At 36.0% G+C, this 12,767-nt stretch overlaps 1 protein-coding gene across 6 annotated transcripts in view; it reads right to left on the bottom strand.

Annotated features, from left to right (window-relative positions):
• Window positions 1-2,560: 2,560 nt before the first annotated feature.
• Window positions 2,561-12,767, bottom strand: part of ZNF644 (zinc finger protein 644) — a 72,812-nt gene continuing 62,605 nt past the window's right edge. For 5 of the 6 annotated variants that reach the window (XM_056497359.1, XM_056497362.1, XM_056497358.1 and 2 more), the window contains exons 7-9: window positions 12,093-12,215; window positions 4,796-4,898; window positions 2,561-4,255 (exon numbers count right to left, since the gene is read on the bottom strand). In XM_056497359.1, coding sequence (XP_056353334.1) covers window positions 4,063-4,255; window positions 4,796-4,898; window positions 12,093-12,215 — 419 coding nt within the window. In that variant the 3' untranslated portion in view covers window positions 2,561-4,062. The remainder of the gene's footprint in view (window positions 4,256-4,795; window positions 4,899-12,092; window positions 12,216-12,767) is intronic. The other variant, XM_056497363.1, reaches the window with a different exon arrangement.

Below are 12,767 nucleotides of genomic sequence, written 5' to 3'. Positions count from 1 at the left end.
CCCTAAAAAGTTTGGGGTTTTCTTTAAACAAACTCTGAACTATATAAATCAATTTTTAAAATACGAAACTGGTGTATAAATATCCAGGCCACTAACTACTGTTATAAAAAGTGGAAAAGTCTGTTAACCATAGTGCTGAACTAAAAAGGGTTTGTTCACAGCCCATAACCATTTAGTTAAAAGCAAGTACTTGTTATTCACTGCTAATGCTTCCACATTTGTTCAGCCCGATTTATCTTCGGTAGGTTTTCAGAATCAGGTAGATTTAATGCATAACCTCTCTTTCAAGCACTGCAGGAAACCTAGAACCATAACTAGCCCAGGAAAAGCATCACAGTCAAAACAGCATTGCCTTTTCCCATCTCAGTCCTGTGACACTGACCTTTAGAAACTTTGGATGCTCTTCTCTGAGCCCCAATTCATAACTCATAAGTGATCACTTACCTCAAAGAGCTTGATTTCCCTGAGCATGGCTGAAACAGCAGGAATTAGCACAGGCACACAGCTCAAACACAGCCCACCTGGCCCAGCACACCCGACTGGCAGAGCCCACCTTGGGCACGGCCGCGCTCACTCTCCCTCCCCAGCAGCTACCCACACCTGGGCAGTCCTTCCTCTCCCAGTGGGAGCAGCCAGCAGCTCGTTTCCTGACACTGCTGCCTGGGGAAGAAGTTGGATCTGGGGGCACAGCTGGCCCCCTCAGCCCGTGGGAGCAGCCCAAGCCACACGAAGCACTAGCGGGCAAACCGCAGCGAATGCCCAGCACGTGTTGTCTGCTCACCTCCATTTCCTGGGAGTCCAGCCTGAACACACTACACTTGGCAGCAGCTACCATGGGCACTTCAAATTCATCACCTATCCAAGGTTCTGCAGAAACATCTTCTCAAGGAATGCAAGCAGAATTTTAATTTTTGAAAGAGGATTCAGAACTATCACTGGGGCTACAGAATATAGGCCATCACCTTATGGAAACTGTATGGGGGTGATCTTCTACAATTTTCCTGAGGCTACTATTAAAGAGACCTTTACCAGAAACTAGGTTAACTTCAGAAACAAGTAGGACTGTGATAAAGAACCAAAATCCACCAAACAAAAATCACCGTGCCACTGTAGCCTTTACCCCAAAGCAATCTAAGCCAACCTGAACAGACTAACGCTCGTGTTTAGATGTGCAACTCTGCAAGTCCAGCTCTTTAGCATGGACTGCCACAGAGCCCCTCAAGCCACAGAACGTCAGACTGGCACCACAAAGTGATATTTAATTTACCCTCTTCTACCACATTATTTAAAATTTTGGTAACTCTAGAGAGGGGGATTTATAATTCCTTGTAGATAATGATAAAAAATTACCTGTATTTCCAAACAACAGAAACCAGGAGAATAAATAGTCCCACTTGAGGACTAGAGGCTAAGGACAGCTAATAGTACTCTATTATTATTTTTTTTTTTAAAGAATATTCAGCCTTTATTGAATTAATTGCAAATGTGGTTGATAATCAGAAGAGTTCTAGAATTCCTACATATTTTTCAAACTATACCACAAGGATCTGATGCCAGCAGGGCACACGGCTTGTCACTGAAAACTGCTCCTCATCAACAGAATCTCATTTTGGAAACTGATCAGCCCTGGAGCTCACTGCTCTTCAGACACAACCCTGCATTTTAGTATTACATAAAGCAGCTCACTATTGGGGTTTAATGAATCAAATAGAATTAAGTAGGATTTTAAAAATTATTATTAATCTAGCAAGAATTTTTTGCTAATGCAAATTCTGCACAGTATGGCTTCACCTTCACAAGCATTCTTAACAACACTAGATAAATATCATTTGCACTTAATTGATCTTTTCATTTGCTAAACAGCCATAAAACATGGTGCTCTCACAAGCACCTTTTTGGTGAGAAGGGTAAACAAGCACTCTATTAAAGCATTATAAACATTCAAGGTGATGTGATTACTTCCCTCTATTATGTTTCAACACATTGCTTTAAATCTTCAGTTTTCACATCGTATAAAAAAGTCCCACAAGTATCCACAAATCCTGCAATTTGTTATTCTGCATACACGTGATTTGTCTGCAATACACTTCAACATCCCAGTTATCTAAAATCTCTAAAGTATGTATTCCTACAGCCTTCAAATATAACAGTGTGGATTTTCCACTTACAAGAGAATAAATTTCAACAAGAAAGCTAATTTTAACTGCAGCAATTTGTACAGTTAAACAGCTGACAGCACTAATTTAATGACAACCTTGACAGAGCTATGATGGCCTTGTCTGAGGCCTCTGTCTTGCACAGCTGTGCATTTTTAGCCCATCTATTCTATCAGAACATTAACAAGCCTCATGTGTTAACTCTGAGCTCCGTGCATCCAGGAAGACAGACATTTATTCATACTTTCCACCAATCAAATGTAATGCATCTGTGAACAATTCAGTTTATTGCAAGTAAATGTACTTTTACTTAAGATCATGAGAAGATTCTAATCTCAAGCAAGACAAATCAATTCCACAAACTTAATTCACACAATGCAAATAAATGCTTCACATTATAGACATTTAGATTTTCTTTAAACCTTTTTATTTAGAGATTTTTCTGGTAAGGAGATATACCATAGGAAAGCAATTTCACTGGCAGTGAGGTATGTATATACTCTACCAAAATACTCCTCTTGCTTTAACTGCTTTTAACTTTATTTACATATAAAGAAAATATCAATGCATATCCTTGGCTTAACTACAGTATCTGTTACCCTATATGAGTAAAATGAAATGTTACTTGCATACAAAATTGATTTGTAGAGGAATCTAATTTGATTTAAACAAAAATTATGTTCTGAAGACAGTTTAAATGAACAAACACAATTCATCATGACCAAGACACCTGCACCATATTTCCATCCTCACGGCACATTTATTTCAATAATTCTGTAAGTAGGTCCTTAGCATGAGCATAGTGTTACAGTTTTCATACATATAATCACATCCAAAACAAGCTCTAAAATTTAAGTTGTAAACATTCTCTTCATATGTAGAAACACTTCAATCTGTGTTTGAATTTTCTAAAATGATCAATCTTTTAAACAGAATTATAAATGAAAAGCCTACTCTAACTGTGTAGTGAGCAATGCTTATTAGTACATTTCTACAGTGTTAAATAAAATAGTAGAGGCAAACTTCTGTAAGCAAGTCAGACTTTAAGTAAATTGTCATAAAAGTAACAAACTTGTTAACAAAAAGATGCTTTGTAATAAAGAAAGTTGGATTGAATCTACTATGATACAAAAACATAAGGGTAAATACCATCTTTGTTGACAAGTAGGAGGTAGCATGGATGCACCACTTTATTGTCAGTGAGAAATGCAACTGAAGTAAAGAATATTTCCTTACCACAAATTTCCAGTATTATGTACATATTTCTCTTAGAAATTTGTTTAAACAAGTTTCCCTCCACTTTTTAGTACAAAAAGCCTCATGTGATTTAAAAAAAACACTTACACACCTAGATAGAATAGTACTAATTGCCCTATTTGAACGAAACAGTCTCTTGAACTATGAAGTACATGGTATTTAATGCCCTAAATTGAGTAAATTGTATTAGCAGTTCTTGGTATTATACAAAACACTACATACATACAAACAAAATATAATAGTATCTTATTTTACTATGTAATTCTTTTTTGGAATAAACAGAATCTTGATTTGGGTAACACTGAAGAGAACGTGATTTCTTTGTTTTATTAAAATCTGTCTTTTAAGTACCCATGTGCAACAATTTAAAAATGGCTGCCATACATATAATGGTCTTGTATTGATAGTGAACACAGTAACTGACAAAAACATAATAAACCTTAAAAACACATCTTCCACCCTATATAAAATATAAAGACTACTTACTGTAACTGTTAAGTATTCAATTTATTTTGATGTTACTGTAATCCACTTCCTCTATTTTCTGTCTTTAGCATTTATAAACATAATTTAGTGTAGCAATTTATTTTAAAAAATGATGAAGTATTTCAAATTTACACCCAATTAAAATTTAAAATGTTTCTGTGTTCTATGATGCTGCTTCTGCCATCAGTAAAGAAAATGAAGTTTCAGTAATTGAAGCAGGCTTTTTAAGTAGTGATGTGACCTCAACCATGCCAGCTCCAGTCCGTGGAAGATTTGCGTTGACAATGTGTCGCTGCAAGTGCTTTATCCAGTCTTCTTGAACAGACAACGGTCCTCGAAAGACCAGACCACAAAACCTATGCAAATATTAAAATTAATCCATCAAGATACATCGATCTCTACTGAAAAATTATAAAATAAAGGCAGTAAGAGGAAAGTCTTAATTTTCTTGATGTTTCTACATGTTTTAGCTGAAAAACATAGTAATTGAGTTCATTAGTAGTAACTGTGAGCACAAAACCCTGCAGCTTATACAACTCACATCCTCACACTTTCAATGCCAGTAATAACAATCTGTTTTTCTTCTGTAAGGTTTCTTTTGAATGATAGACTATTACTCAGACATGACCAGTAAGATTTTAGCTAGAGAAACAACTGGCAATCTAACAGCCAAGCGTGAGTTAATCAAATCCTCTTGTTCAAATTAATGAAAAGGGACAATTCCTTCCCCCCCTTATTATTCAATTTAATCACAAACATTTATGCATACAATCACAAATATTTTTATGAATTCAATTTAATCACAAACATTTACGTGTACAATCACAAATCTTTTTATGACTAACATTAGAAAGCTCTTAAGAATGTATTTTTCCAATTAAAGTAACAGAATGTACCTGCATCTGAGTATGTAAACTTCATCAGCACTATGAGGTAACGGCAGCATTTTCTTCTTGCTTCCAGATCTTGACCTTGACTTCTTTTGCTTACAGTCTAAAGCTAAGAAGAGAAATTTTCATATGTGAAAGTAATACTTCAATGAGTGTGAGTTATTCAATAAGTATTCCCTATAGCAATAATGAAAAGACATCTACTTCCTTGTTTTTCTATATTTAAATATAACGTAAATCCAAAACAAGTACAGTGCATTCTAAGAAATACACTGGCAAAACACACGAAGCTGATTTTTTTTAGCTTAGCATTGTGCTTGCTCTTTGAAAGACTAGGTAATTGACATTCAGCATTAAACTGTTGTTTTAGTATCAGCAAGCACCTACAAACCTATTGCAGAATTATACAGAAGCAAAGCACCATTGGAAATTCCCTTTCATGCATAAAACACTGTCAAAATCTCAGAACTTGTTTTGTAGTTCAAGCACCATCATGAGACCACTCATGTTCAACCAAGTTACAACTTTATGAAGTTGTAGCTTTCAGCTAGTACAATCAGGAATTTCTAGTTAGAATAAAACACCTGCCATTTGTTTTCAACATAAAGCAAAAATGTGTCCTTTTGTTCTAAGAATTTCAATGTCCCCTTCACTCCTGTCTGAATTCTAATTAAGCTTATAAAAAGTATGTATTAGTCCTTAGCAGTAGGAGCTAGTATTAGGACAATTAACAAGGATGGCAAGGCCAATTTTTAAATTCAGTCTAAGCATTTGAAACTGTGTAAGAAAGTAACGTGTGTGAACAGGAAACACATAGCAAATGAGTTCAGATAGCTTTGAGGTCCGTATCTCCCATAAACAAATGTAATGGGAATCTAAAACAAAACCTGGAGATCTTAAGAAGCAGACAAAGTGGGGGATTAAACTGAATTAATATTGTTATGATGCAAACAGCTAATAAAGCTCAGTAAGTTTGTGACTGCTTGAACTGAGAAGTGTATCTAGCTACACTCTATTCTGAAACAGAAGACACCAACAATAGAACTCCAACACAAAAACTTTTTGCAAACAACCAGTTACACCACTTCAACAAAAACCATAAAGACAGTACCAGGTGGTATTCTTGATACCAAGACGGCATAATGCTATGCTACTGAAGCATTTTAACAGTAAAATGGGGAAAAAGAAATTGTTACATTTGGCTAAAGTTTTGACTCCTAGAATATAAAACAGAAGAATTAACTTTTTAGCACTCTGAAGCATAAGACATTGTCTGATGAGGTAAAACATGTTGATTTAAAGAACACACAGTCTGTATCCTTAATTGTATCCTTAATTTTCCTCATGCCCTCCAAATGAGCACCTCTCAAGCTTTTACCTTAAAAGTCCAACTTTTAACTTGGTAGACATACCAGACATATGCCCAGTTCTATGCCCAGACTTAAGGATTCCTACCTATCTAAAATTTAGAATGAATTTCTGAGGTTTGAAGGTATCAGAGAACCAACCTAGAGAGACTTCTTCAGATCAACATTAGGACAATGAGGCTTAACAGCATTTTTTTCTGATGTCAACAACAAAACAAGTCTAGATTAAAAGGCAGTAACCCAAGGTGGCGGGGGGAGAGAGAGAAATGGCCAAGAACTTTCAGAAAAGCATCAGTGAGTTCTTCATACTTTATTGTCTCACCAGAAACATATTCTTAACTATGAAGAAAAAAACTAACTATCGTATCAGGTAGGAACTACCACATACATAAATATTTTACATACTGCAACTTCAGTAACACCATCAGGAATGTAAGCAGATAAAACACTGGAACCCAGAGACCCATGCTTTGAAGAGAACTGTTTGTGTGAGGGGCAACTTATCTGCAGCAGTTATTACAGCAAAAGCTTTGCCTTTGCCAATTTTGTGAAACATCATGGGAAGAAAGGAAACAGAAGCTGGTATTACCAGAAGGCAAACATGTCCATGAATTGAATCTGATGACAGTTAGTTGATGTCAGTTTATGTGCATGGCAAAAAAAAGAAGCAGTAGTGACAACAGACTCCTCCAAGAGAGGCCATCCTGCATTTGGACCAAGAACTTGCTGATTTCCTTGATGTTGGCAAAGACATTAATTCTTATCAAGAAACTTGATTCTACTCACATACATCTGGAGCATTTCAAAGAGCTTTCCCTTTCCAGTAAGACCTGGATTGGTCTTCTGCAACAGATTCCTGACATCAAATGGGTTTGTGTGTGTGTGTGTGTGTGTGTGTGTGTGTGTGTGTGTAATCTTCTTAATCTTCCAAGAAGAAACCCCCTCTGAACTACTGTGCAATCAAACAACAGCAAGACTGACAGAAATTGCCATAATGAACCAGAAGGTAGTTTCTACTTCCTTGAAATGTACCTTTTCCACGTACAGTGAGAAAACAAGGAAAACAAAAGAAAGGGCATATTCTCTGAGCCATTTATGATGGAGGCCCTTTGTAAGGAAATTATAAAACAAAGAGAAGAAAATACTACTATAAAAGACCACAAAAAAGAATTCAGATTACACTATGAATTATCAGAGCAACTTAGCTAAATTTGAAAGTAGATTTGCCCAAGCAAGAAGATGTTATAAAAGACAGAAAACACTAAGAACACTAAGCCCATGTTATACAAGGGTCTTTTTTTGTTCCTTTTGTCTTCTGAGATAGTGCACATATTCTTTCAAATTGCAAGGAGCTGAAAGCAGCACCAGTATATTTAGAATTTACTCCAATGAAGATGGAGAGTGAAGGAGAAGGAATATCTGAGTAAAGCTAATTGAAAACTACAATTCAAACAGCAGTTAGACATGTGTAACTGTAACCATCACATTAATTTCATTTTGTCTATCCAGAGAGCAACAAGTTTAAATAGTCACATGCACGCGCACTCGAGTACTCTGTTGCTATGATGCTTACAAGTGGTTGGAAACATCAAGTAAATCCCAGAATTGCCTCAGCCACTGCCTCCCCATAAAGCAGCCATGTTCTGACAAACTCAGTTCCTGCTTTTTCTATGCCTTTACTGTAACAAAACATGACCTCTTTAGAAACTATATTTTTATCACATCTGAGAAGAGACCAAGGATAATTCAGCTCTAGTAAGCTGCATGGAAACTGCAGCAAATTGCTAGAGAGAAGCAGGAATTACCTATCCTCAACACCTACTTTATAGTTTTAACAGCTTCCAAACTATCATTCCTTATTCTCCATAAAGGCCTATTTCTTTTCAGAAGAACTCTCTTTCTTTCAAATTTGGCCATCTGATGTTTCCTAGTTGATAACTGAAAAACTTCTCATATACAACCAGTCACATCACCTCCTCAAACTGCAGATACAACACGATGGAGAAACAACCCATTTAAAACAAAAGACTACCAAACCTTGAAGGAATCTCCTTGAGATACTTATGTATAATTTCAAACCACACTACCTAAAAATATATATGCTAGGTAAAAACATGCATACAAAAACCTCTGCGATGGCTTGCCAAGAATACAAGCAGATGAGCATAGGTTACAATGAGCATGACTAAGTGAATTAGACAGTCACAATTACAGGCCCTTTCATGCCAGGACACTTGGTCTGCAGCTCCAAATTAAAATGCTCTGCTTCCTGATGTCCTCCAACATGCAATGTTCCTTATTTCAGGAAACCTGAAGCTGGGTCTTTTATTCAAACTTCATTACTTTTGCCAAAGTGTCCGTAAACTAAAACAAGTTGAATAATTGGACACAGAAATTGAACTAATTAATGATTTGAAAACACTGCCAATTAAAAAGTAAAAAATAATGAACTATCTTTCTTGTACATTTAGTCACTAATTTTTAAAATTCAATCACTTGCACATCCTCATCACTTTGCACAGTGAAGTACAGTGTTAAAAAACACCCTATCATTTGCTCCCTATAGGATTTTATAGGATACTGAAAATTAGCTCATCATGCCAGTTGATTTGTTACGACTGTAACAGCACAGACTAATGACACACAAAGCCAGTGGATCTCAGATTTCTGCATACCTGATGTGCTTCCACCACAAGTTTGACAAAACAACATTTGAAATTATTTGAACACATAGTAGCCCTCATGAACTGCTACCTCAGTCATACTGTTGGCTTGAAGGCCAGACTCCTTACTCTGTACTTTATTTTTCCCTCCAAAACTTCTGACAAAGCAGTCTCCACCTACAGAAGCAGAGACCAAAGAAGAAAGTGGTGAATCCCAGAAGATGAAAGCCAGTAAGAAGAGACTGAGCATGTGAAGAGTCAATAAAGAGAAGATGTAAAAACCCAAGGTGCAAGAAACAATCAAGAGACTTAGGAAGAGCCAGGGCAGGAGGGAGCAAGAGAAGCCCAGAGAGAAAAAAAGGAAAGGAAACTGAATATACAACCATAACAAAGAAGAGTGAGATGCATTTTGAAGATTTTTTTGTAGGTTTGTCCTACAGTCTAAAGATATTCAGAAGAAAGAAGCAAGCTGACCACCTGCTTTGAGAAACATTTCTGTGTTGCTATACATCAAAACAGATATAAAAGGAATTTAATATCTATTCAAGATGAGCAATTAGATCATTACATTGTTAAAAACTGGACTGAATAACAACACCAAAAAAAGTTCCAGCCAGACATCTGAAGACACACGCATTTTCTCTACAGTAGATCCATAATGCATTGGTATACGCACAAATAAAGTTTAATAAAGACTAACTTCAAACAGCCAACAGCCTAGGAACTTTCATTTCTAGGATGGTTTCTTTGAGTCCATTATCCAAAGCTACCATTATGCTTAACTATTTCTACTATGCTGCCAGAACTGTCAAATTGCATTTGAAAAGAAAAATAGGCTAAGATTTAACTCAATATGATGACATTACTGACTGAAGAAGCAGGGCATCTGCTAGAAGAACAATATCGTAACAGTCAATATAAAAACACGTGTAGACAAATGGAAATTCTGAGACTAGTTCATAATACTGAGATTAGTACATAAGCTAATGTAATGCTCAGAAAGGTCTCACTTTGGTGGCATGCAGAGATCACATGTTTCTCATGTATTTCTCCTAATAAACAGCCTAGAGAGGTCCCATAACAACTGCCAGGTAAAAGAATTAGTGCTTTCATGTTTGGACACCAGTATTTTACTACAGCAAGAAACTGAGATAACTATTCAACTGATGTGATTTATTTTTGAAGATACAAGAAAGGCTTAATGAGAAGGAACATGTATAAACACAACCTCATTGTCTCCATACAATGGCTGAAGACCACTGAAGGTTCAGCTGTGGCTGAGACCCAACTGAAGACATCTTGAAATTGCTCTTAAGCACAACCACCCTTTAGTAAGAAAACCTGAGATCTACCCAAGAGCAACACTCATAACAAGTGTGTACTTGTGTGTACTTTAAAACTAGTGTGTACTAGTGAAATCTTGCACTAAAATAATTATCTTCACAAAACTTATGAAGCAGAATATCAAATAGAACAACAGTTTAAAAGCATATTTTTTGGTTTACAAGCCTTGCATTAAGCTTGTTTGAATGAGAACGCAATGAGCAAAGTTTACAACTTTCAGAGTTGCAGCAGAGTAAAGACTAAGATACTACAAATATGCATTGGTTGCATGATGTTATAGCCAGAACTCAACACTGACTCCCTAAGTCAATGGTTTCAGTGACAGGCCTTTATCCATTTATCTGGCTTACCTCCAGCTTCTGAGAGCAAAAGATTTTTTTTCCAAGCCTTTGTTTCCAACCTAATTAAAAATCAGCTTCTAGGTCCAACTATACAAGACTCATGTACATTGTGGTTTTTTCCATTCTTTTCAGAAAAGTGGTAACTCTTCTGATGACTATACAACCACTTCACTAGCAAAATATGTTTCTTAGAGAAAACAAACAAAAATCCCTGAAAATACCTAAACAAGCTTCCTTCACTTTTCCCACGTAGCAAAAGGGAAGCTAGGTACAAAGTGCTTGTCCAGGATTCAATCTCTGTGTACTATCCTGTTTGCCAGCGTCTCCTTCACTGAATCACTGTTAAGTTATTAATGTGCAATTTAAATACATAGCTATTAAAAAATACTTCCTCACTAGGTATATAAGAAAAGGAATTTACCACAGAGCTAATATCAAATCACAGCAGTGGTTAATAAAGTTCACTACCATCACCCTTCTACTGAATAAATATGAAAATTTTCAGAAGCACTGACTAAAGGCATATTCTACACGTTAGGTATTACTGCACTTCCTTCCAAATCTGCTTTATTATAGCATTAATGTAGTGCAACACAAGACCTGGCAGCCACAGGCCCATATTATAAAACCATTTATTTTAGCCTTCTACAGAAAAAGCTTGCTACTCAGTTTGTCATTCTTAGCATAATGAATTACATTTGCAGATAAAAAAATTTTCCAAGAACATTATGTAAAAATCTGTGTTTGTTGACACAGAAAACTGATGGCTGCCCTTCTTAATTCCAGAATATTTCAGGCTTCATATCTCCAAATTTTCCTCATTATATTGCATCTCTGCTTCTCAATTTGCTGATGATCATGTGAAGTCCCACTAATCTCAGCAATAATCCAAGTAAACTCAGAAAGTGTCTGCAGCCAAGCAAGCTGCAGGTCTCTGAAAACAAGTCAAAATATGGCATATCAGAATTTCAAAATTAAGTGTGTTTTAATAAAAAACATTAATAGCAGTGCCAAATGCTGTACTACCCTCACTCAGTGTCAGAGCAGGTAGTTTTTGGGTTATGAGCCAAACAAGATATGAAACCAACTACATATAGTATGTTATTAGAAATATACAAAGTGTAAAATTATTTGCTTTTCCTATTTTACTGAAGTATTCTTTGCAATTGTATGTACTAGACAGTAAAAATTCTGTGAATTCTGTGAAAAACTACTTGTTGCATCATTGCTTTTTTTTCCTCCCCACCGCTCTCACTTCTGAGATACTTTAAAACACTTCATTAGAAGGCCAGCTATCTGGTTTGGAAGTTGTGATATTACAGGAGAATGAATTTAAGCAACCATGTCTTAGTTTCACTTACATACCTTAAGTGTTGGATCCAAAATCAAAGACTAAGAATGAAAATCAGACATGAGAGTGGACAACAGCAACATACATTTTCTTACAGGTTGCTGAAGTTTTATGGCAAATAAATTGTTTACCAGCAGTAGCTTCAAAATTATTTTGAATTAACATATGCTTTTGTCCAGTCTGATGAAGAAAATGTATCATAGACAGACTTGCTTTTACATCTGTAACAAAACATACCTGTCCCAGTCAAAAGTCCAGCACTCTTCTTTCGTGCATAAGCGCGTAAGTGGTTGGACAGGCTAACAGCACTTGTAAACGTCGTATTGCAATGCACACACGTTCTAAGCTTCACAGGCATACCTATCATTCAAAAGAAAACTATAATCCAGTTCTCTCTTCAAAAAATGAAATTCTCAAAGCGTTGTAAAAAGTTTTCTGCAATAAAGATGGTTTAAAATATATTCACTGCATTGACGCGATTGTTTAGTATATTAGAAGGATCCAAGTTAACCGTTATTAGTTTTCCACCTAGTGCTTTAAGCCAAACCATGTTATTTGAAAAAGAACAGAAAGGAGGCAACTTGAGCCCAGTAGGCTATTCTGCATTTAATACCTACTATCAAGCTCCTACAAATCTCCACATAATGAAGCTCTAATTCCAAAATACAATCCTGCAATTTGAATAGCACAGTTCTGTTGAGAAATTTCAGAGCTTTCAGAATTTCCAATAAAGAGAATTTGAAAAATCAAGTTCACAAAGTGGTAATTAAAAGTGTTTTACCCATAAGACCAAAGCACTAAATACTAAAATTAGGCTGCTGTTGAAGGCTCAGAGAAAAAGGTAGTAAAACACACCACTGAGCATCCGTTAGACAAAACATTTTGTTCAGTGCATTTTCTATTCATTACTTT

Source organism: Oenanthe melanoleuca, chromosome 8 (genome assembly GCF_029582105.1).
Source record: "Oenanthe melanoleuca isolate GR-GAL-2019-014 chromosome 8, OMel1.0, whole genome shotgun sequence".
Lineage (NCBI taxonomy): Eukaryota > Metazoa > Chordata > Aves > Passeriformes > Muscicapidae > Oenanthe > Oenanthe melanoleuca.
This window is presented reverse-complemented; position numbering and strand designations above follow the sequence as displayed.